A 25,744-nucleotide genomic window follows, 5' to 3' on the forward strand; every position below is an offset into this window, starting at 1 on the left:
TTGCAATGACCAAGAGGGTTCCTCATACTCCCTCAAGGTCAATATTCCTAAGATGAATGGGAAGAACTATAATGAATGGGCCCAAACCGTTCGCTTGGTATTGGATAGCAAAGGGAAGCTTGGTTTTTTAACAGGAGCAGTAGCTGAACCAACAAGCGGAGACCCTCGTTACAAACAATGGAAATCTGAAAACTCCTTGATTATTGCTTGGTTGGTAAGCTCTATGGAAACTGGAATAGGTAAGACTTACATGTTTTTGCCTTCTGCAAAGGATGTGTGGGAAGCTGTTAAGGAAACATACTCTAATATTCAAAACTCCTCCCAAATTTTTGGTTTAAAATCAAAGTTATGGCAGGCTAAACAAGGTGACAGGAGTGTAACTGCTTATTACAATGAGCTGTTGACCCTGTGGCAAGAATTAGATCTCTGTTATGATGACAATTGGAGGTGTACAGAAGATAGTGTTCTGTTTCTCAAGAGGCAAGAAAATGATCGTGTCTTCATGTTTCTTGCTGGGCTAAATACAGACCTTGATGAGGTAAGGGGTCGAGTTTTAGGAAAAATACCATTGCCAACTCTTCGTGAAACATTTGCAGAAATCAGAAGGGAGGAGGCACGACAAGGAATTATGATGGGCAAGACACCACGAAGTTCTGAATCTGAAGGCTCTGCTCTAGCTACTAGGAACCTCGGCGAGGGAAAAAGGTCAGACAAAGTTCCTTGGTGCGATCACTGCAAGCAAGGAAAACTGGCACACGCGTGAAAATTGTTGGAAGCTCATAGGAAAACCTCCTAACTGGAAGAAGAAAGGTGGTCGTGCATTTCAAGCAAGTAATTCTGATCAAGGGCAGCAATCCTCTTCGACTCAGCTTCCGCTCACTACGGAACAACTAGACAAACTGCTCAAACTCCTCGAGTCTTCAACCCCTTCTTGCTCTATAGCAACAAAAGGTAATTCTGCATGTCTTAGTGTCAGTCCCAGTCATACTTGGATATTAGATTCAGGTGCCTCGGATCACATGACAGGTGAATCCACCTTGTTTTCTTCATATAGTCCATGTGCAGGTAATCAAAAAATAAAAATTGCAGATGGCACTTTTTCAGCCATTGCAGGTAAAGGGTCAGTTGTGTTGTCTCCAGTGTTAACTCTTAACAATGTCCTTCATGTTCCAAACTTATCCTGTAATTTAATGTCTGTTAGTAAATTAACCCGAGATATAAATTGTCAAACCAATTTTTTCCGTTCTCACTGTGTCTTTCAGGATTTGAACTCGGGGAAGATGATTGGCAGTGCTAAGGAGAGTGGAGGACTCTACTACCTTGACATTGGATCTGCATCACAACTACCTCCAAAAACAATAAGTTCCTGCTTTGAATCTTTTTTTGTTTTGAATAATAATGATGACAACATTATGTTATGGCATTTACGATTAGGTCATCCTAGTTTTCATTACTTAAAACACTTGTTTCCTAAGTTATTTTATAATAAGAACCTTTCTTTGCTTAAATGTGAAGCATGTGAGTTTGCAAAGCATCATCGTTCCCAATTTCCAATACAGCCATATAAACCATCAAAACCTTTTTCTATTGTTCACAGTGATGTTTGGGGCCCTAACCGTACAAGTACACTTTCTCTTAAAAAATGGTTCATCACATTTATAGATGACCATTCAAGAGTATGTTGGGTGTACTTGTTAAAGGGGAAATCAGATGTTTGTCAGGCTGTAAAGGATTTTTGTACAATGGTGCAGAACCAATATCAAACAAATATTCAAGTCTTTAGAAGTGATAATGGCAAAGAATATTTTAACACTATTTTGGATGATTTTTTCCTAAAAAATGGGATTGTACATCAAAGTTCATGTCCTAATACTCCTCAACAAAATGGAGTTGCTGAAAGAAAAAATAGACATTTATTGGAGGTTGCTAGAGCATTACTTTTCTCAAGTAAAGTACCAAACTATTTGTGGGGCGAAGCTGTTTTAACAGCGGCATATTTAATTAATAGAATGCCCTCCAAAGTTCTCAATTTCCAAACTCCAATTAATACTTTCAAAGAATGTTTTCCTAGTACTCGTGTTTCAACTGATTTGACATTAAAAATCTTTGGTTGCATAGCCTTTGTTCATGAACATAAAAATGTTGGAAAACTTGAACCACGTGCTATAAAATGTGTTTTTGTTGGATACTCCCCAACCCAAAAGGGGTATAAATGTTTTGATCCAAAAAACAAGAAAATGTTTGTCACTATGGACGTTACGTTTTTTGAAAATAAACCTTTTTTTAATGACACTCATCTTCAAGGGGGGGATATAAAGGAAGACTCGTTTCAAATTGAGGACATGAGTTTTTTAAATAAATTATCTTTGCCTGTACCACAAAGCTCTAAGACTTATAGTTCTGCACCAACAGAAAATGGCCAAGATACTCTATCTGATCCTACTCCTGTTATGAGTAAGGAACTTGGGGAATCAGAGCCTACATTTTCTCATGAAGAAACCAATGAGAATCTTGACAATAGGGATGATGATGATCTAATTAAAATGCCACAAAATAATGAGTCACTTAAAGAGAACAGATTTGAAGTAGGAAACAGGACTTGGAAAGGGAAGGTTTATGTGAAAAAGCACCACAAAGAAAGGAATGAGTCCACATCTCAACACTGTCAGGAATCTGAACCGGGGAATGATCAACCTCCTAAGAAAATGAAAGGTAAGTCTATCTCTGTTTCTTAGAGTCGTATTTTTTATCCTGATATAGATGATCCTGTTGCCATTAGAAAACCTGTTAGATCTTGCACTAAACACCCTATTTCCAATTTTATATCATATTCAAATTTGTCTTCATCTCTGTCTGCCTTCACCTCAAAATTGTCTAGTGTAGAAATTCCAAAAAATGTCCAGGTTGCTCTAGAAATTCCAAAGTGGAGGGAAGTTGTACTTGAGGAGATGACAGCTCTTGAAAAGAACAAAACTTGGAGTGTTATGACACTACCAGATGGCAAGAAGACAGTTGGATGCAAATGGGTGTTTACTGTGAAGTATAATTCAGATGGGTCAATTGAAAGGTACAAGGCTCGCTTGGTGGCGAAGGGCTTTACTCAGACCTATGGTATAGACTACTCAGAGACATTTGCTCCTGTTGCAAAATTGAACACTGTCCGAATTCTCTTATCTCTTGCTGCCAACCTGGATTGGCCCCTACATCAATTGGATGTTAAGAATGCGTTTCTTAATGGTGATCTAGAAGAAGAAGTATATATGGAGATTCCTCCTGGCTTTGAAAGCAAATTTGGACCAAATGTATGCAAACTAAATAGGTCTTTGTATGGATTAAAGCAGTCCCCTAGAGCTTGGTTTGAAAAATTCACTCAGTCCATGAAGAAACAAGGGTACACTCAAGGACAGGCTGACCACACCTTATTCACAAAATTCTCCCACGATGGGAAAGTTGCTGCCCTGATTGTTTATGTTGATGATATTGTCCTTACTGGAGATGATACAGTTGAAATGGCAAGAGTAAAAGAGAAATTAGCAGTAGACTTTGAAATCAAGACTTATTGATTTCACCCATGTGATATTTTCTTGGAATGGAGGTTGCTCGATCAAAGAATGGTATTGTCGTTTCACAGCAGAAATACATTCTAGACTTATTGAAAGAAACAGGAATGAGTGGATGTCGTCCAGCAGATACCCCTATGGATCCTAATGCTAAACTTTGGGAAGAAAGTAGTGTTCCCGTTGATACTGGAAGATACCAAAGATTGGTTGGGAAACTGATTTATTTGTCACACACTCGACCTGATATTGCTTTCTTAGTTAGTGTAGTGAGTCAGTTCATGCATTCTCCTTTTGAGGAACATCTTGAGGCAGTCTATAGGATACTGAGATATTTGAAGGGAAATCCCGGAAAAGGCTTATTTTTTAAGAAGACTAGTGAAAGAAATGTGTCTATCTTCACCGATGCTGATTGGGCAGGCTCAGTCACAGATAGAAGATCAACCTCTGGATATTGTACCTATGTTTGGGGTAATCTTGTGACATGGAGGAGCAAGAAACAAGGAGTTGTGGCAAGAAGTAGTGCAGAAGCTGAGTTTAGAGCTATGGCTCAAGGTATTTGTGAAGGATTATGGATTCATAGAGTCCTAGAAGAACTTAAGATGAAAATTGAGCTTCCATTGAAATTATACTCCGACAGTAAAGCTGCTATTAGCATAGCTCATAACCCAGTTCAACATGACAGAACCAAGCATATTGAGATTGATCGACATTTCATAAAGGAGAAGTTAGATGCTGGAATCATATGTCTACCTTTTGTGACTTCGAGTCAGCAAACTGCGAATATCCTGACCAAGAGCTTGGCAAGACCTACCTTTGAGCATTTGATAGGCAAGTTGGGCATGATAGATATCTATGCACCAACTTGAGGGGGGGTGTTGGAAAATACATCAGTATTTATTGTTTTCCAGTCAATTCTAGAGATTCTATTATTGACTTTTTTATATGTAATAATTTTCTCCTTAATTCAAGGAGTAGTAATTCTCTCCTTAATTCAAGGAGTAATAATTGTATCCTCTCTATAAATACCAGCCTTTGGCTGAGGAATAAAAAAAAAACAGCATTTACCTATTATTTTCCAATAACAAGTTATAAGGGACATTTTGATCAACAGATGGTAAAAGCTAAGGAATATTAATGCCTAGTTAGGGGTAGAGAACAACAAACAATAACATACTTAAATCTCAGTAAACCAATGGGCTATCTGTATCTCATGAAAGGCATGTCAGTGATATCAAACAATTCGGAGGTTTACACCTAGTACATTAAGCCTAGGGAAGAGTTAGACCTTGAAAATTTTAAGATTTCACATTTTCAGCTTATGGTGCCATTGTGTTCATGTAATTCGAAAAGACAGATTAGTCTTATGAAAAATAGGCAGCGATAGGTACATGATAAGAACCTTGGGAGAACCACACCACAAAAGCTAGCTGTTGTAGTTGGAGAGCCCAAGACCTTATAAACCCCACATTAGAATCCCATACTTCCAATGTGGGACTCAAGTCCCATACCTTGCAATGGGGTCCTAACATCCCACCACGCTCCGCAGCCCCGGCGCCCACGCGGGCTGGCTGTGCACTAGCCCCACGACTAGTCCCGGGCGAACACTGCAATGCCGGCGTCACCACCCGCGCCGCTCGTTTGCAGCTCAGAGACATGGTGGAAGGCTCTGATACCATTGATAAGAACCTTGGGAGAACCACACCACAAAAGCTAGCTGTTGTAGTTGGAGAGCCCAAGACCTTATAAACCCCACATTTAGAATCCCATACTTCCAATGTGGGACTCAAGTCCCATACCTTGCAATGGGGTCCTAACAGTACACCTTCCTTCAATTCTTCAAAGGGGCCTTAGCACCAAACTATTGGATAATTAACCATGTGCTTGAGTATGAGAAATTACATTAACCAATTAAGCACCAGGTACTGTTTGTCCTGTCTCCCATTAAAAAACTTAGCTACCCACTTTCTTCTAGTTTACTAATTTGGTAACTTCCTCAACTTCCCATTTCCAGCCAACATGTCATACTAAATTGAGAAAAGCTAAATGCTTTTTACATTTCAAAGATACCAAATGCATTAATTTTTCATTTAATAGTTTCTCCATTTAGTATGTAGGAGGATTTGTAGGAGGATAAATATTTACTCTTTCCAAAAAGTTCTAGGTTTTTCTGAGGATTTCAAAATACTAACTAAAGTACCTAAAAAGACCATAACAGAATGCTGAGGAGGAGGGTGAGAGAAGAAAGGATAAGAAAATCACTTACCATAAAAAGAGCTGAGAGAACGAAGGAAAAAGGTGGGCAAAGATACAATAGAGGAGTTTAGGAGAAAGGTAGCCCATTGAACAGCTAGCTAAATGCTGTTAATATCTGTTTCTGTCAATTCTGGGTTGGATTCTCTGTTTTCACTGAAAGGAAAGGAAATGTCAAGGTACTGATAGAGAAAAATAATTACACTAGAACAAATAATCAAATATTTAAACTGGTTACAACAAATCATAATGGCTATTCCTTCAAATCAATTGAAATAAGCTTAAGCAGAAGAGCGTCCCTCTAAGTACAAAATAAGGTTAGTGTTTTCTAATGATTGAAGCAATCACACATGAATGAGCGCTAAGGTCAGGATTTCAACTTTCATGTATATCTAGCATCAAAGGAACCATGGAACATGACGTAGCCCTAGAATATATTTCAGCAAACCAAGAGTGCTATTAACAATCTATAAAGACTGCTAGACCAGTATATAACTTCTTCCATCAAAGCTCAGGAAGCTTATAACTTCTCTACTTGTGACCTACTTGTTTGCACGAGCAACAATTTCCTTGAAGCATAAATCACAACTTGGAAATGCTAATATTACTGATACTGTAAAAGAAAATGGCACAAGAATACAACTTCGAATTATTTTGGTTTCTTCTAACTCAATCACCACAACAAATAAACTACATTATTCCAAAAAATTTAAAGCAACACATGTCTTGTTTAACTTCAAAAAAAAAGGTACAGAGAAAACCATAATCAAAGAACTACAAACTAAAATCACATTTGGGGTCCAAGAGGCAGTAATATATATGGTTATCAGAAGAAGTCAAATGAAAACAACAAGGAAGTAATAAGTCCAAACCAAAGAGCACCTAGGTTGAGAGCAGAGAATTCAGGGACAGAGTCCACAATTTATGCTTAACAGATCAAATAACTATTTTATATAATAATATAACTACCACTACAAATATAACAGATCAAAAGATTAATTTTCATTGATGATTAAAGGCATATGATAACTACATCAATCTAATTTTATAAAATCAGAAGCAATAAAGAACATTAAAATACAATTAAAAGAAAGGAGTCAAACACCTAAGGTAGTCCCTAAAAACACCATACTAGTCCTTTTTGAGGGACTAAACTAATATGACTGAAGAAAAGATGAAATTTGTACATTTTGCTTTGGTGTTTGAAACACAAACTACATTTTGGACAAAAGCTTGAGCTACAAGAAACAAACTTTTAACCAAACCATGATTGGAATTCACCAAACACCAAATTAAAAGTGCACTAACTTGTCCAAAACCAAATTTTTCAAAGACAAATTTATTCACTCCAATACTTCTCATCACCCTCTTTACCCTCTCCTTCTTCATCCTCAACCAAACTAGCCTTAAAACTCTCAACATCTTCCACCGCGGCGCTCCTAAACAAACCCACATCCACAGCACCAGACACCATGTGATACCCCCGTGACCTCAAGTCTCGCGGCCCGTCGTATGGCAACGCGAAACCGCCCAGGTAAACGTCGTCGTTTCCCTCACTCTTATTCTTCTTCTTCTTCTTCTCCCTCACCGCCAGCACCTTCCTCTCCGCTTCCCTCAACACATCCCTCACATTCTTGTTCCCCGGATCCCACAAGCACCCCATGCTGGCACTCAGATCCAACGGCCCCATTTGCACGCAGTCAACCCCATCAACAGCCGCGATCTCGTCGATCTTCTTCACCCCTTCCAGCGACTCCACCTGGCACATGATCAGAATCTCGTCGAGGTAGTTATTCAGGTAGCCCTCGTCGATGCCGTAGGCGGAGGCACGAACGATCGGGTGGGCGGAGCCGCGGATCCCCGCCGGCGGGAACCGGCAGTATGAGACGGCTTTCGCGGCGGATTTGGCGGACTCGACCATGGGAAACATGATACCCTGAGGGCCGATGTCGAGGGCCTTCTTGGCCCACGCGGCGGTGGTGTCAGGGACGCGGAGGATCGCCGCTGTGCCTGAAGCAGCGAGGGCGTGGAGGCAGGGGAGGGCTTCGGAGATTCCGCCGTGGCCGTGTTCCATGTCGATGACGACGAAATCGTAGCCGGCGAGGCCCGCGATCTCGGCGAGAGTGGGGGAGAATGTGAGGAGGAAGAGGCCGTAGAGGGTCTCGCCGGAGCGGAGGCGGGACTTGAGGTTGAGAGGGGAGGTGGCGGAGGTTGTGGCGGAGACGGCGGTGGGGGAGTCGTCGGGGAAGGATTTGGGTAGAGATGGGGTGGTGGGTCTGGAGGAGTGGGTTATGGGTTTGGGGTGTTTGGAGGGGGAGAAGTGGTTGAATTTGGAATTGGGGAGAGTGAGAGAATGGGGTTTTTTTGAATGAAGGGAGGAGGAGAGGGATGTTGGGGTGGTTGTGGTAGTGAAGAAGGTGGTGGTGATGGTGCTCACCATTTTTGTGTTGCTGTTTGATTCAGTGAAGTGATGGAAGTGTAGTGAAGTGGGGAAGGTATTCACTTGCTCTATTCTAAGTTCTAACTCTCACTTTCACTTTGTCATTATTAATGTTCTCTTTTTTAAAGAAAATTAGTATTTTCAAACTTATTTTATTTTTTGGCTTAAATAAATTTTTAGTCCTTATAAAATATATCATTTTTATTTTGCATCCTTGAAAAATATTTTTTTTTAACATCTCCTAAAATTACACATTATGTTTTTAGGAGATTTTGATGCTAGCCTCTCATAGATGGGGGAAGTCACTTTCCATTCATATCTTTAGAGAGGCAATTAGGTGTGTTGATCACCTTGCCAATCTTGGACATGGAGGCTCTAATCTTTGCTTTCATAGTGATCTTTGCCCTCATGTTGATGTGATAACAAAATAATACAGATATACGAAGAGAAGATAAGTCAATAATGTGTTAATTTTGTTCTTGGGCAGTAGCACCCAATTCTATAAAAAAAAATATGTATACAAAAGTGTGAAGATACTAAATTCTTAAAAGAATGAGAACATAAATAAATACAAAGTGAGAGTTAGAATAGAGCAAGTGAACCTTCCCCATTTCACTACACTTCCCCATCACTTCATAGAATCTATGAGAGGCTAGCATCAAAATCTCCTTAACTAAGTCCGTATGAGGATGACTAGTGTCTAGTAAGCCACAATAGAATTCAATTCATCTCCACTTGAACCTCCAAAGGTTTCAAGTGAAAAGCCAACCTCAACTCCTTGAGCACGCCCCATAAATCAACGCTGAGCACACTACATTTACCCATTTAGTTTGCATAACATATATGATGGTAGACTCAAAAGACAAGAAATATGATGGTAGGCTCACTCAACAGTAGTTTGCATAACATATGAATGTATGATGGTGTTGAAAGATTTTTTTACCACTCTACGTTTGAATCTCTCAAGACTCAATTGTAGTATAGTAAAGGGTTTTGTCCGTATCCACAGGGAGGTGTAATACTTATGTCGTTCAATAGCTAACAAACTCAAATGATGGTTAACAAAGATATTGGTTGTTTGTTTAAGAACATGAAAATATAAATAAAGCATATAAAAGAGTTGGATTCACCAAAGGTGAATAGTTTTGCTGGGATTAGAGTTTCGTTGTCTGACCTCTATGTAACCTATTGATTCACATGCAAATATTGTTCTATGAAATTGATTCCTCCCACCATTTCTTATCTTACTACCCAGTCCGCCTGTGTAGAAGATTATCAACTCCCTATATTAACCTTCAATCCCTTGATCGATTAACAATAGTGAGTAGCATTAAGCATGGGTGTTTGAATAGACTAATGATCAAACCCTATCCCTAGACCTTAGAATCATTAGATGATTTTACCTAATTAAGATTTAAATAGTTAGTTCCCACCATCCTATTAAATCTAAATTCATGTTCTAGGTGATCAATCCAAAACAAGCATGAAGCACAAGGTAAAAATCATTGAATCATGGAAAAGAAACATATGATTAACTCTAGTTCGGACTCAAGAACGTGCGAGTTCCCTACACAAGTTTGAATCAATCAAAATACCCAAGGGGATCAACCTAAGATATAGCATGAAGCAAAAGAGAAAACCATTGATTCTTTAACATAGAAACATTGATTTTGTATGAAAGGGAATCAAATAGATTACATGAGCATCTGATAAGTGCCGAATTTACGTGATTTTCCATATTAGAATCGTCACTTATTTGTTCTTAACATGTGATTTATTCCTCAAACTATCCCTCATTTGCATAAGTTGTAAATATTTAGATTTTAGTAGTATTTTGTCTTAAATATAATCTTAATCATAATTAAACTTTACTTTTTGATTTTAGGAGAAATATTGATGAAGATCCAAGCAAAATTAAGTGAAAGTTGAAGATCTAGAAAGATAGTGGCGCTTAGCCCCATTTCTGGCGCTTAGCACCATTTGGACAGGGGAAACCCATCTTTGAATGAAGCCTGGCGCTTAGCGCCATTTAAGGCGGTTCAGATTATTTTAAAGTGGCGCTTAGCACCAAAAGTGGAGCTTAGCGCCAAATGCTCGATCTGCTTCATTTAAAAGCTCAAATTGAACAGAGAAAAGGGAGCTTTTTACATTTTCTTCAGATTTCAAGAGAGGGAACTCGACCAGAACAGAGAAGATACTTAGGTGCACCGGTTCTTGATCATCCAACGAGCTGGGAACGGTTCTAGGACGTCACGGGTCACCGCTTTTACCTTAGTTTCCTCTTGTAAGCTTTGTAAGCAATCCATGACTATGGATTGCTAAGTTTATTTTGTTGGATTTGGATGTAGCCTTTAACTATGATGTTTTCCTCTTGATTTCTATATGTAATATAGTTTCTATCACATGATTCAATGGTTGTTGTAAAGCCCCGATTTTCAGGGGTCACGGTAACAACTTGATAAAATAAATATGCAATGTTTTCCAAACTGATACATAAACACGAGTATATATTTTTTTTCTTTTCAAATGTATTTCCAAAACATGTCATGCATACTCCCAACTACAAAGGGATTTACATTAAGCCTTGAACAAGGCGAGTACCCGAAACCCCAAATATAAATTTCTAAAATCATTATGCAAGCTTAAACCAATAATGGTTAGCTCTCTAACCCAAGGCTCTAACCCTACACCCGACTCTATTCTTCAAGTCTTCCACAGTCCTTCAAGTTCTCTTCTCCGACTCGTACGAAGGTCAAGCTCCAGCGAAGATTTTCCATCGCCTAATAGCGTTAAGGGCCCAAACATCAAGTAGCAAACAGAAAGGGTTAACTCCATACAACTACCACATATAAAAGAGAAAATCATGCTATTCAAATTTGATTACTTAGCATGGTAAATAAACTAGCAATTTAACTCAAATTAGATGACAACTCATCCTATCGAATCATGAAATCAAATCATATATTTAACAGAATTAAACGATATGGTTTTAAAACAGATATTAACAAAACTTAACAACATAAACTAACTCGTGAATCAATAACTCAAAAGCATAGATTAATTCGGATAACGATAACTTCAACAGTATAGATGTGTAGATCAAATTTCAACAAAACCAGCAATACAAATCAACTCATATATCAACAAAACCCAATATATAAATCAAATCAGATATCGTCAAGCAAACAATATAAACCAACCCAGATATCATTAGAACCAACAATATAATCAACTCGGATATCAATAACCTCAACAATATCAATCAAACAAAAACGTCTCGCAAGACGGGACAATCACGTGGGACAAACCCACCTCATCGCCACTTTAGCGTCTCAAAAGACGGGACAATCACGCGGGACAAACCCACCTCATCGCCACTTTATAACGTCTCGAAAAGACGGGACAATCCCGTGGGACAAACCCACCTCATCGCCACTTTAGCGTCTCAAAAGACGGGACAATCACGCGGGACAAACCCACCTCATCGCCACTTCAAGCAAACCAAAACATCTCATCCAACTTAGGGGTCACTCAAACAACAATCTCAAATTCAATAATCACCGTCATAATCACATGTTATTCATATTATCAACAAACATACGTCTCATCAAAATGCATACTAACTCAGCTCACTATTTCAACATAACAACAATCAAGGTATCAACAATAATCATGTCTTATCCACTAGAAAGCAGTAATGACAGAAACCAGTAAACGGCCGAAGCCTCTCAGAAAACGGAGACACACGTCTCAATAAGTTCACTCGGCCGAAGCCTCCAGAAAACATTTGGCACAAGTCTCAGAAAACATTCAAAATAAGCAAGCATACAACATTGCAAAACATGCCAATATTTCAATCAATTGTCAATCAAATTAAACACCTTCATCTCAAACGCATGCAGTGCGATAAAAGCATGCAATACTCAAAGACGCGCTAAAACTGAGTTACCCTTACCTTAGCCAATTTCTCCATCCAATCTCAACATCCCAGTCCAATCCAAAATAAAGCTCCCGAACCCAGCAAGTTCCCCGGCGTCCTCCTCAGTTGTGAAACCTCACCAACTGCTCCAAAGTCTCTTTCCTCAGCTCAACGCGTTCCAAACCTTAAGCAAAGTATCATTGCTTAGTCGCTAAGTGTAAGACCCAAGATTTTAAAATTAAATAAATAATTAATTTCCAACTCACGCATAGGATTATGGGTAAGCGTGAGAGGAACTTGACTTGTACTTGATGGTTGGATTAGTATTATGAAGAAGAAAACGTTAGTAAACAACTAATTTGGACTTAAAGACACGATGAAAACTAATTCCAAAAATCTTCAGAGAAATGTTAGAACTTCTCTTAATCCTTCCATGACAGGCGTTTCGATACGAAACCCTGGAATGTACGAACGTCCGATTCTAATCCTCGGAGGTTTGTCGAAACTAAATCACTGATAGTTCAAGAAACCTAAAATCAACCGACGATGAAGACTTTTTCTATTCGGAGCTTCAAATGAAGATTCCACACGCGTACACCTATTTCTCTTGATGTTTCCAACCTTTCTTCAGAAGGAAGTTTTCTCATCCGACATCAACTGCAAAAAGTAGTTTTTCGGGTAAAATCGATTTACACCGACTTTGGATCGTTTGATTTAATTCCAAGAAACCTCTTTTGAGTTTTGGAATTCTGTCGCCAGAACCTATCTTAGAATTCACAGAGGAATGCGCAGGAAAAATTGGAATCGCGAAATTTTCATTTTTCCGCATTTTCCAAAACCTATAAATAGCTTGAAAAATGAAAAAAAAAAATGAAAAAAACATCACAAACACACACACACATGGCCGTGGGTTTCCAAGGAGGAAGGAAGATAAGTGATTTTGCCGATTCTTGCCTGATCGTCCCACAGTTCGTTGCTACGCATAGGCCTCGAGGTACTGATGTTTTTCCTTACCTCTGATCGTAAATTCTGTCGCTTTTCTCTATGTTTTTCTGTGCTCAAAATTTTGAGCTTTTTGTAAAACTGTCCAAATAACTTGATTTCTCTGTCTAAACTTATTCCCTGCGTGCCCCTGAGCATGTTTAGCGGATTACATTTTGCTGAATGTCGCCGAAAGGCCGCCGAGTTTCGATTCTGCTCAAAATACCCATTTTGGGCTAAAGTTCCGTCCTTTGGGCTTAAAACTCACGACTGAGCTTAGCGTTAGTAGGATTAGTCGTCATAATCGTCGTTGGTGTCGACCCCATCTAATTTGTTTTTCGAAATTCTGATTTTGAGTTTCCGAGCTAAAAATATTGACCAAAATACCCCTGCGACAGTTTTCGACCCGATAATTTTTTTGAGAGTTTCCCTAGCCTAGATATCGCCTAAGAATACCTAGGAATTGATTTAGATCGAAGAAAAAGTTCGGAAACCCTATTTTTGAGAGTGGGCGAAACCTATTTGTTAGGGTACCGTGTCCAAAAATAATTTTTGGGTCTCTATGACCTGAGCCATTGCGTAGCTCTTTCAATTGTCAAAATTTTGGCTCCGGTTTCGTGTCATTCCGAGTTCTCTAGCTCGAGTTATGCTCGTTTTAGCGAACGAAGTCTCCGTTGTCAATTTGTGCTTAAATAGGAACTCTGAAGCTTTAAAAGGTTTCTTAACGATTTCGATTAGTGTTATTAGATAGTTTTGTTTCTAGTGAGGCTTGTGTTGATGATTGTGTTTCCTTGTTCTAGGTTCACAACTTCCATGCACAACTTCTACTCACGAAGATAAGGGTAACTCAGTTTTAGAGTGTCTTTGAGTCTTGCATGCTTTTATCGCACTGCCTGTGTTTGAGATGAAGATGTTTATATTGATTAGCAGATGATTATGATTATTATGCTTGCTTATGTTGACTGTTTCTGAGGCTTGGACCAAATGTTTTCTAAAGGCTTCGGCCGAGTAAACTTATTGAGACGTGTGTCTCCGTTTTCTGAGAGGCTTGGCCGTTTACTGGTTTCTGTCATTGAACTGAGTTGGTATGCAATTAAACTGAGTTATGTTCGTTGATAATAGAAATAACATGTGGTTACTCCGAATTAATCATTGGTTTGGGCATTGTTTATGACTGACTTGGCATATAGGCTTTGGTCCTTAAGTGGCGATGAGGTGGGTGTGGTCTCACTTGATTGTCCCGTCTTTCGAGGCGTTATAAAGTGGTAATGAGGTGGGTGTGGTCCCGCGGGATTGTCCCATCTTTCGAGATGTTCTAAAGTGGCGATGAAGTGGGTGTGGTCCCACGCGATTGTCCCTTCCGTAGTGGCGCTAAGTGGCGATGAGGTGGGTGTGGTCCCGCGTGATTGTCCCGTCTTGTGAGACGATATTGATCGATCCATTTTGGTAGCAGCATATAGTTGCATTATAGGGAACTAACATCTGACCCTATGTTGTTGGATTTTAGTTATTGGTTTATTGATATCTGATTTGATGTTACATTGTTGAGGTTATTATCCTCTGAGTTAATCTATGTTAAGTTGTTGATATATGAGTTGAGTTATGTTGCTAGGTTATTTGCCATGCTAGGTAATTAAATTTGAATAGCATGATTTTCTCTTTTATACATGGTAATTGCATGGAGTTAACCCTTTCTATTTGCTACTTGTTGTTTGGGCGCTTAACGCTATTAGGCGATGGAGAGCCTTCTGCCGAAGCTTAGCTGCTCGAGTTGGAGATCGGGTCGTAGGCGGTGGAGTAGAGGTGTAAGAAGCAGCTTTGCTTCTCCTTTATGGATTATGTTTGAGTCTCCTTTCCTATAGGAGAACTCTGTTATTAAAGCCTTGCTTCCGCCACTGTTAAAGTGCGCAATATTTATTCTGAACCTTACTTATGGTGTTGTAAACTATTATTAGAGTATATCGGGAAACAGGTTATTTAAATAAAGTTATGATATGTTTCCAACCTTTTAACCGAAGTGTTTAGGTGTTTTTCAGAAAAAAAATTCCCTTGGATTTTAGGGATTGCAGATTAGTCCTTAGACTTTGTTAGGTTACTAATGTGACTCCTCAGTTGAGAAATTGGGGCGTTACACTAAGAAACAAAACAACTAATAACACTATCAAAACCCGAAAAGAAGCTTTCGAAGATCTAGAGTTCGACATTTAGGCACGAATGGACAATAAGACATGTTTTCGCTAAAATGCGCATAACTCGAGCTACAGAACTCGGAATGACACGAAACCAACGCCAAAATTTCGACAATTGAAAGAGCTACGCAATGGCTTAGGTCATACACACCAAAAAATTATTTTTGGACACGGTACCCTAACAAACAGGTTTCGGCCACTTTAGAAAATAGGGTTTCCGAACTTTTTCTTCGATCTAAATCAATTCCTAGGTATTCTTAGGCGATATCTAGGCCAGGGAAACTCTCAGAAAAATTATCGGATCGAAAACTAGGACAGGGGTATTTTGGTCAAGATTTTTAGCTCGGAAACTCAAAATCGGAATTTCAAAAAATAAATTGGATGTGGTCGATACCCACGACGTTTATGACAACTAATCCTACTGACGCTAAGCTCAGTCGAGAGTTTTTGATGAAAAAAGCGGAACCTCAGCATAAAATGAGTATTTTGAGCAGAATTGAAGTTCTGCGATGATTCGACGAGAATCGGCGAAATGTAATTCGCTAAACATGCTCTTGGGCATGCAGGGAATAAGTTTAGACAGAGAAATCAAGTTATTTGGATAGTTTTACAAAAAGCTCAAAACTTTGAGCACAGAAAGACATAGAGAAAAGCGACAGAATTTACGATCAGAGGTAAGGAAAAACATCAGTACCTCGAGGCCTACGTATAGCAACTGGCAGTGCGACGATCAGGCAAGAAACAGCGAAAATCTTCATCTCCCTCTCCTCCCTTGAGCTCGCAGCCACCATGGGTGAATGGTGAGGATTTTTGAGTTTTTCTCCTATTTATAGGAGATGGAAAACGCGGGAAAATGAAAATTTCGCGATTCCGATTTTTCCTGCGCATTCCTCGGTGAATTATAAGATAGAATCCAGCGACAGAATTCCAGAACTCGAAACAGGTTTCCTGGAATTTAAGCAAACGACTCGCTAACGATGTTAATCGATTTAACCCAAAAAGTTACTTTTTGCAGTCGATGTCGGAAGAGAAAACTTCCTTCTGAAGAAAGATTGGAAACATCGAAAGAAATGGGTGTACGCGTGTGGAATCTTCGTTTGAAGCTCCGAATAGAAAAGTCTTCATCAACAGTTTACTTTAAGGTTCTTGAGCTATCAGGGATTCAGTTTCGGCAAACTTCCGAGAAACGAAATCGATCATTCGTACATTCTAGGGTTTCGTGTCGAAACACTCGTCAGGGAAAGGAATAAGAGAAATTCTTATAATCCTCTGAATATTTTTGAATTCCGCTTCTACAGTGCTTTAAGAGCGGATTAGCCTTTTACTAACGCTTTCGCCCTAAGGCGGAAGTGAATAAAGCTCGTGCTATAACCTATAGCGACTATAGAACTATTCTTAACCATTTCCTGAACTTTCTTCTTCATAACGCTAATTCAAACATTAAACACAAGTCAAGTTCCCCTCGCGCTTATACAAAATCCTATGCGTGAGTTGGAAATTAATTATTTATTTAATTCTAAAATCCTGGGTCTTACAGTTGTCTCTTGTTCTTAATGCTATGTTTTAGTTTGCGCACCTAGAACATATCGCTTGATTCAACGTAAGAGCGGAAGCTACAACGTCTAGAGTCCGACCTAGGATTAACCATCTAATAAACCTAATGTCTAGGAATAGAATTAGGCTTGTTAGTCATTTAAACACCTAAGCTTAAAATTAACCAGCTAATTATCTACCAAAAAAAAAAGATCAAACAACTATTATAGGTCGTTCATCAACTAAGAGCCAACCCATTAAGCCCAAATTAGTTGCCTAAATTAAAATGTACAAATCAACTAATTAACAGTCAATCCATCAGCTAACGACTAAATCGGCTAACGACTGATTGACAGTAGATCTGTCGGCTAACAGTTTTTTATTTATTTTTATAAGCCAACAACCTGTATTCAAATATAGCACAAGGGAGTAAAAACAGTGAAAAAAGGAGTGCCAACCAACAATTACATCTTTGCAAAAAACAAGTCGGCGAACAACTGATTGACAGTAGATATGTCCGTTAACAGTTGTGATATCAATCAATCAATTAGCTAACATCTGACCCAATTAGCACCAAGCAACACAATTAACTAAAATAATCAAGATAAATGTGATAAATGTTGGCTGAACACAACTCACCCAATTAGCACCTTGACATATTTTGCCTCCCAATTAACACCTAGACATATTTTGCCTCTCTGTAATGTGACGAATTTGGCAATGGTTGTTGTTTGATGGATTTATTTTCAATTTCATTGTTTATTTCAACATTCTTTATTTGAAAATCGAAATCCAATTCATTCCAAACCGATAAAAATTGGATCGGATCAGTTCAAATTTGAAAAGAAAACATAATCAATTGGATTATAAAATTATAAAACCGAAGTGATCAACTTGAATGAATTTTCTCCTTAAAACCAAACCAAACCGGACCGCAAACACCCCTAGTGTGAGATAGTTCCTTTCTAGTTTATTCATCTTTTAAAGTTTATAGATTCAGTTTTGGAAAAAATTGAAGTAATTAATATTGAACATATAAATACTTGAAAGATTAAATAATTTCTTACCAGAAATTTAATTTTTTTATTTAATAAATATTATTATTATCAAATTAGGATGAAGTCCAGTTTCAAAATCAATGTCAAACTTTATGTCTAGTTAAATTTGTTATCATCACTGATTATTAAAACATTTTTTATTTTATTTTTGTTTTTATCAATTAAAAAAGAAACAAATATAACTATTATAATTTTATAATTATTAAAAAGACAGCATTAACCCAAGATTACTGTAAAACAGACAAAACACTCTCTTTTCCATTCAGCTCATCTCTAAACATAATTCTATCAGAAAAAATGAGACTATATATCACAAGAATTTCGCCATTCCTAACCTACACCTAATAATATTTACATCATTAATACATACTTGTATACAAAAAATTATGATACATGAAGAATTACAAAAATAATAATAAGCCCTCCAAACCTCTCCAATGAGAGAACGATCAAGTTAGCCTAACCTTGTTTTAATAAAAAAAAAAGTTAGCCTAACCTTGCAATGGACCTTTCCCTCGCGAGTCTAGTTTTCTATGGTTGTCGAGCGTTCCACTTGTAGATGTAGTAGTGCCATAATTGCTTGAATGAGTTGAATCAAATCTATCTGATGAGAAAAAGAGAAACGATGTTAGCAACACATTATTTAAAAAATATTTTTGATATATTAATTATTAATTAGTGAAGTTAATGTGAAATTTACTAAATCTCATATGAATTAGTTAAGTTTCACTTCAAATTGATTAGAATTCATACAATAATATAAAATGGGCATGTTGCATTGACCTCCCACACGCTCCTTCACCTACTATTTAGAATAATTTAGGGATGATGTATGTTATAACAATAAATCTTGTGAGAGTTCATTGCACTAATGAAGTAATAATAAACCTAAGAGGAGGTAATTGCAATGTTCCCAATAAAATAAAGCTGGTTAGTGTTTGATACACTCATAGAGGAAACGCCAATGCAACAATGATAAACTTAAGGGATCTTGGTGCAATTTGTCCATAAAAATGGATCAAAAAGAAAAATTTACTTACACATTTTAGCCCCCTTAGGTGCAAGTCTCCGAGTATTTTCTACAAGAATTTAATCCCTCAATTTTAATTATTATAATTAAGTTCGTTTATCATTCTTTTACTTTAACGTCTTGAATGCTCATTTTTACTCAATTTTTTTCACAATTTTTTTTTGGTACATGAGAAAGTTAAATTTTTTCACAATTGAATAGCCAAATAATTTAAAACTTAATTACACCTAAAAACTTACTAATCAGACTCAAATTTCATTCAAAATAGGTCTCAATTCCCCCCCCCCCCCCTAAAAAAAATTTCCTTTCGAAATATCACTAATTTCAGTAATTTGTTGTTCTAAATATTTAAAATTTAATTAATATTCTAAATTCATCAAAACCTTGCTACAAATTGAGAAATAAAGGATTTTGGTAGAAGAGGATAGATTGCTAAGACCATATTTACTTAATTTTAAAAACAAAGAAATCTTATAGTGTCAAAATAGGTCGAGTTTGACGGGCGCCTGAATAGCCTGACATAGAGAGCGAGATTAAGCTAACTAGAGGTCCTACCTTACTCGAAAAAGATTGTCTCAGTAGAGAATACCTATAGTTTAAACCAAAAAAAGCTAACTAGATTCAAGTTCAACTTAAGTTTGGCCCCAACCCATAAATTAACATCCCAACATGTCCATATTCAAATTAGAGAACCCAAGGAATGAATTGTTCTAACCTTGCATTGGACGTTTTCCTCGCGAGTCTACTTCTGCAGCAATTGAGCTTGTTTTTGTTGTAGAAATAGTAGTGCCATGGTTGCTTGAATCAAAAGTACCGTGAGAATCAGACTCATCACCATCAGCCGTGGAAGAAGAGAAAGCATGAAACCTGCGAGGTAATCTTCTATATCTGGAACCAGGCATTCCTGGTCTTGTTGGTTCTTGCATGTGACTCGGCTTCTTCGACAGCATCACCACCACACGCCCCATCGTTGGCCGTAGATGCAGATCGCCTTGCGTGCAGAGCAGAGCTAGCTGAATGCACACTTCAACCTGCTCTGTAACCGCAGAGGATGCCAGCACGGGATCCACAATTTCTAACGCCCTCCCTTTCTTGTATAGCTTGTATGCCTATAAAGAAACAAAGAAAACAAAGCAACCCATTTTATACATTAGGATCATAAAATTTGCAGGCTAGACATTTTTGCCCGATAAACGGATTTAATATAGATTCTGATACCATCTTGAATTTGAGCTAGACCTAACTTAACTAAAAAAACTAGCTTAGAGTGAAAATTTCCTACCATTTTATGATGATTTGTTTAATACTAATCATATCTCAAACTAATGTGAAACTTCAACACAAAGTACCATAATAGCTACACCCTTATTATAAATAAGCTAGAAGTTTACCCAGTCGAGGAGGCCATTGGCATCCAAATCAAACGATGAGTTTCGATGGCCAGTGATCAACTCCATCATTACAACTCCATAGCTAAATACGTCTGCCTTCTCACTTAGATGTCCATGCATCAAGTACTCTGGAGCCATATACCCACTGCATATGAAATAAGTTATTACTAATTTCAGAAAACTAGAGTCTCTATCTTGTAGAAACACAAACCAAAAAAAATTCCAAAAGGAAGGAACTAAAAACGGCATATACAGGGGTATATTCTATATTAAACATTTTAGTGGGGAACTAATATATTATTAGGTAATTTAATTTTGAAGACATAATAAATTGATTGAAACACATAGATCATGCTAATTTAGTAATTATCACTTATTTGATAATTTTTATAGATAAATACTAACAAATGTATTTAAGATACTTGTTAACGATACAAAAATAAAAGGACTATATATGTTCTTGAAACATAAAAATATTAAACATTTTTTTATCAATTAGCTTGTTAGTTACAATTTAAATATGTTTCATTTTAGTCCTTAAAGAAATACAAAAATCATATAAGCATAAACATTAACTAAAAATATACTATTTTGATTTTTTTTGGTGAAATACTATTTTGATTAAGTTAGGAGATTAAAAATGAACACACACACACAAATATATATATATATATATATATATATATATATATATATATATATATTATTTTTTTGGGGCCCTTGTAGCTGTCGAGATACAATGGCGACCCCTCCCGTCAAATGACTTTCCTGGGGTTCGATCTTGTAGCCTCACCCTTAAGGGGATTTAGCTTGCCTATCACTAGACCAACACCTTGTTGGTGTGTGTGTCTATATATATATATAAACTCGATAAAAATTGTTTCCATAAAAATCAGAAATTTTAATATATTAAATGTTATACTCTTCAAATAGATATTTTATATTATTTAGTTCTTTAAAATGTCCTCTTATGACATTCGCTATCATAATCTATTTTCATAAACAAATTTAATTATTAAAATACAAGAAACGGTAATAGTTCACGCAAAAGACTTTTTCTTATGCTATAACCTATAATTCTAATTTCCAATCATGACGTTCAAAAAAATAATTTCCAATCATGAAACTCCATTTCATGCACAACTACAACCATATTGTTCATGGACACGTTTTAATTTAATGAAAATGTTGACTTTTGACTTATTCGGACATAACATAAACAAATGTATTTGGTTGAAAAGTTAAAAGATGAGAGATAGATACCCACTTGGTTCCAGCCACACGTGTATTGACATGGGTTTGGTCTTCTGGGAAGATGCGTGCCAAACCAAAATCTGCAATCTTGGGTACCCATTTTTCATCGAGTAAGATGTTTGCAGCTTTTATGTCTCGATGGATAATGCAATCGTGTGAGTCTTCGTGGAGATAAAGCAACCCTCTTGCCACGCCACTGATTATGTCAAATCTACGTTTCCAATCTAACTGCTCTTTCTTTTGGGATCCTTCAAATAGAATTCGACACATTAATTATTATTTGTGTCGGTTCACGCCCCAAATTCACCCACACTCGGAGAGAAATAAGTGATATGACGAATCATGTGTTAGCGGAAAAAAAAAAAGAGGTAGAAGAGAAAGTGGTGAAAATGTGATGGAAGAGAAAGTGTAGTGTATTATGTCATCCACTTGATTGACCTACTGCATTGTCATTGAGGAAATTTGGCTCTTTTAAAATGAAGGGTCAAGTTAAGGAGTAAAGTTAGTTATCATAACTATTGATCGGGAAATCAATTGTTGTGATTGTGATTATATACTTACACAGATCCAACGGCGATCTATAGTGCTCTCTCAAGTCTCAACCACTAATTCTTAATTTGTCATTTTGACAGCTCATTTTAACTTTTAAATCCTCCCTCAAGGTAACGCTAGTATATAAATAACTTAATAAATACATGGTTCAATGACTAATCAAACATTGTATGACCCACATAAGGATCGTATCTTAGTTTGTCTTTTTTTTCGTAATTAAAAAAAGAAGAATAGGTGTTGAAGAAGATTCTATGATTCTTCCCTAGAAGCAGAGGTGTGCTACAAACTAGAAGTTTCCTAAGTTGTAAAGCAAGTGCTTAATTGAATGTAAAAAGGATTAAACACCAAATTAGAGTACATGTTGAAGAAATCTAAACCACTTCTTGATGCCAAAGCAATTAGCGAGTAATTTTAAGCATGTAGAAGTCAAAAGTTTTAGATGCAGACTCTTTCCATTCTCCAGCTGCACATGACAAGAAATCGCTTTAAATGTGAAGATATGATAAAAAGGATGTCCCCCCACAGTGTTGGTCTTGATAGAACTTATCAAAGAAAAAATCCACACTATGAAATAAAAACTATAAGGGAAGTCACAGAAAAAAACTGAGTAGCAAAGGAAACTGGTTTAGAACATTCAAGATCTTAATGGAAAAGAACCAATACTCAGATGACTCAACTCAAATGAACTCTCCATTGAAAGAAAAACATATTCACACACTTAGGGGCCTAATATTGGCTCAACATTTGGACTAATTGACCCTCTATACAATATGAATTTGAACATTGAGGAAGAATATCAATGAACACATAATATCAGCAGGTCAAACAACTCTAATTTTTAGACACTTTTAGAATCTAAACAGTATTGATACCTTACATACACCTCCATTTTACTCTGTCACTCTCGTCCTGATACATCACATCATATATTACATCTATTACTTCTCCCTCTTTTATTTATTTCTCACTCTGAATCTCTACCAAATTCATTTAATTTGGCATCCGGAAACAAGGGAAGAGATGTGATTTCACTTTTCAAAAGAGGCTAAAGATGTTTGTTTTCACTTGGAAAAGTAAAAAATAATACTTCCGATGTTTCCAAACAACCAGTCTTAAACACTTGAGAGTAGTTATGTTATATCCTTCTACAAATCCTCCTAGAAATCATCCTACTATATATAATGAATATATTAAATGAAAAACAAATGTATTTGTATCATGGAAATATAAAAAACATTTAATACTTTCTCCATATAGTAAGCAGAAAGATTTGTAGGAGGATCACATAGGAGGATTTAGAATTATTCTAACTATAGCATGTTTGAATCAATTCTTCTTACATCATAATCACTTCCAGAACCGAGAAGCTACTCACTTTTTAATTGATTATGACTTAAGAATCAATTGTAGAAGGATTTTCAAACATTCACTTAACCGTAATAGAAATCAATTGTGATTTAAGGGGAACTTTATCTATGATAGTTGACGGTTTTAATTCCCGTAATGGCATTTGATCTTCATAAAACTTGAATGATTTGATAATATATCATCTCATTCATAAAAAAGAAGAGGATTTGCAAAGCAGCACTCACTGAATAGAAGCTTGTCAAGGCTCTCACGAGGGACATACTCGTAAACAAGAAGCTTCTCTGAGCCATGGGCACAATAGCCAAATAAACTCACCACATTACGGTGCTGCACACGTGTCAACAACTTGGCCTCGTTAATGAATTGTGTCCTCCCTTGATTTGAACGACGCGATAACTTCTTCACCGCAATCTCTCTCCCATCATTCAATTTCCCCTATAAGCCATTAAAAAAGAAAACACAATCAGAATATGTCTAGAACATGTTTGCAACAACTTTACAATGGACTTGCAAATTCATCTATAAATGATTCTAAAGTCAAAATTAGTTCTGGGAAGAAGCTTCCGTGGCTAGTTTATGGTGGCAGAATTGATTCTAAGAAAAAATAAAGCTTATTCAAACTTGCTAGCAGCCTCCCTAGCTACCCACTCCTTTCATGTTTGAACTCTCGGAAAGTGAGCTTTGGCTTTCCAAAGAAAAATAAACGTCCATTCGCCTTCGCCAAATACACAACTTTTCTTCTTTCTCTAATACAGATATTCTCCACATGAGATGTTCGAGTCAGGATCATCCACATGGGTCTAGCGTTGCCAACAAGAGTCTTTTCCATATACACATAGTATTAGACAAAGCAAGCAAAACCAAATAAATAACATTGTTTTTTTCAGTGCTGAGCTTTCTGCAAAATATTTATGCCAATAAAGTGCATCCATCGTTCTCCAGGAAAATCCATTTGCATAATCCTCAAGGACATGTGTGATTTCCCTATATGAACGAAGGATTTTTGGTCTAACTTTAACCACATGTATCCCTATATGGGAAACAATCGTATCCAAGCAGAGAACATTCATACCATAGAGCGGAGTTTCTTCGATACATTAAAACTTGAACTCGGACAAACTTAAAGGGAAATCATGGAAATCTTTTCTATATAAACTAGTACAACAGAACTTTTTCTATTATTATTATTTTAACATACTTAAACTTGTGATCAATTATCTCTGTTCATATGAAAATTAATCTAAATACTGACTATGGTTACAATTGCAATTGGGTTTAAGTCCTTAGAATTATGAAAATTACAGACAAAATGTGACTTGAATGAACCTATTGAACCCTTTCCCAGACACTGCAATAGTTGGCACTTTACCAATCTAGCCAACAAAAGTAAAAACTGGTCATTGATGATGGATTTACCTTGAAGACGGGTCCAAATCCTCCCTCACCGAGCTTGTTGACAGCGTGAAAGTTCTTGGTAGCAGCGACCAATGTTTCATACGAAAAGGTCTTGTGTTCCTTTGCAGCGATGTTCTGTATGTCGTCTTCGTTCTGTGCTTCTAATCAAACACAACAAAACAAAAACATGAATTTTAACATATTCAGAAACAAGAAAATTTGAAGAAAAACAACAAAGGGTTTTGCTTTTGCTGGTTTACCACTACTGGAACCCAATTTGAAGGGTTTTATGAGATTTTGAAAGAAAGTGTTGGATTTGGTCATGAATGAATGAAAAAACACAGGGATTCTTTGTCTTCAAGGAAAAGATTAATTGGAATTTTGGAGCTGAAAAGGATTGAGAATGTCGGCAGAAAAACTTTTTGTTTCTGTAAGGGTCTTTCATTCACCTATAGGAAATGATGAAGGCGTGTTAGCTTTGTTCACACTTCACATTGTTGGCCCCATGCTTATGTCTGGGAGTTGGGTTTGGCACCCCTCCTATGGGGCTTGGCACCTCACTTTATCAAATACGGAATAAGTTCCGTATTCTTCATATTGAATACGGAACTTAAAATTCCGTACTGTATTTAAGCATGTGTGTCACATTTTCAACCACTCATTATATACTAAAACAGATACGGAATTTTATTTTCCGTATTGATACGGAAATTTAAATTCCGTATCTGTTTTAGTGGGGTGCAAAACCTAAGGGGTGGAGCTCCAAACCCAACTCCCCTTATGTTTCTAGCCTTCAAAATCATTTTAAACTTTTTTTTTTCAGA

At 37.1% G+C, this 25,744-nt stretch overlaps 2 protein-coding genes across 3 annotated transcripts; both read right to left on the reverse strand.

Moving 5' to 3' along the window:
- Positions 1–6,790: 6,790 nt before the first annotated feature.
- LOC130737666 (uncharacterized) lies at positions 6,791–8,324 on the reverse strand. The gene has a single exon (XM_057589489.1). It carries the CDS (start codon positions 8,248–8,250, stop codon positions 7,150–7,152), a length of 1,101 nt encoding a protein of 366 aa, XP_057445472.1. The 5' UTR covers positions 8,251–8,324; the 3' UTR covers positions 6,791–7,149.
- Positions 8,325–18,157: 9,833 nt separating this feature from the next.
- LOC130737667 (cysteine-rich receptor-like protein kinase 43) lies at positions 18,158–25,402 on the reverse strand. Of its 2 annotated transcripts, XM_057589490.1 has the most exons (7): positions 25,181–25,400; positions 24,942–25,081; positions 23,750–23,960; positions 21,619–21,853; positions 20,352–20,496; positions 19,676–20,069; positions 18,158–18,534 (listed from the first exon to the last, which is right to left on the reverse strand). In XM_057589490.1, the coding sequence occupies exons 1-7, from the start codon at positions 25,242–25,244 to the stop codon at positions 18,422–18,424; spliced, it is 1,302 nt and encodes a 433-aa protein (XP_057445473.1). In that variant the 5' UTR covers positions 25,245–25,400; the 3' UTR covers positions 18,158–18,421. The 2 variants fall into 2 exon arrangements, with proteins under 2 accessions (XP_057445473.1, XP_057445474.1); XM_057589491.1 differs by lacking the exon at positions 18,158–18,534 and having other exon boundaries at positions 19,671–20,069; positions 25,181–25,402.
- Between the last annotated feature and the right edge of the window lie 342 nt (positions 25,403–25,744).

The sequence above is a fragment of the Lotus japonicus genome, chromosome 2 (assembly GCF_012489685.1).
Source record: "Lotus japonicus ecotype B-129 chromosome 2, LjGifu_v1.2".
NCBI classification, from domain to species: Eukaryota; Viridiplantae; Streptophyta; class Magnoliopsida; order Fabales; family Fabaceae; genus Lotus; species Lotus japonicus.

Excerpts from the sequence above, each read along its gene's own strand:
- LOC130737667 (XM_057589490.1), bottom strand. The coding sequence starts at position 25,244 with ATGACCAAATCCAACACTTTCTTTCAAAATCTCATAAAACCCTTCAAA. Across the intron at positions 23,961-24,941 it reads GATTTGGACCCGTCTTCAAG|GGGAAATTGAATGATGGGAG; the intron begins GTAAATCCATCA and ends AATGGCTTATAG. Across the intron at positions 20,497-21,618 it reads ACACGTGTGGCTGGAACCAA|TGGGTATATGGCTCCAGAGT; the intron begins GTGGGTATCTAT and ends TTTCATATGCAG.
- LOC130737666 (XM_057589489.1), bottom strand. The coding sequence starts at position 8,250 with ATGGTGAGCACCATCACCACCACCTTCTTCACTACCACAACCACCCCA.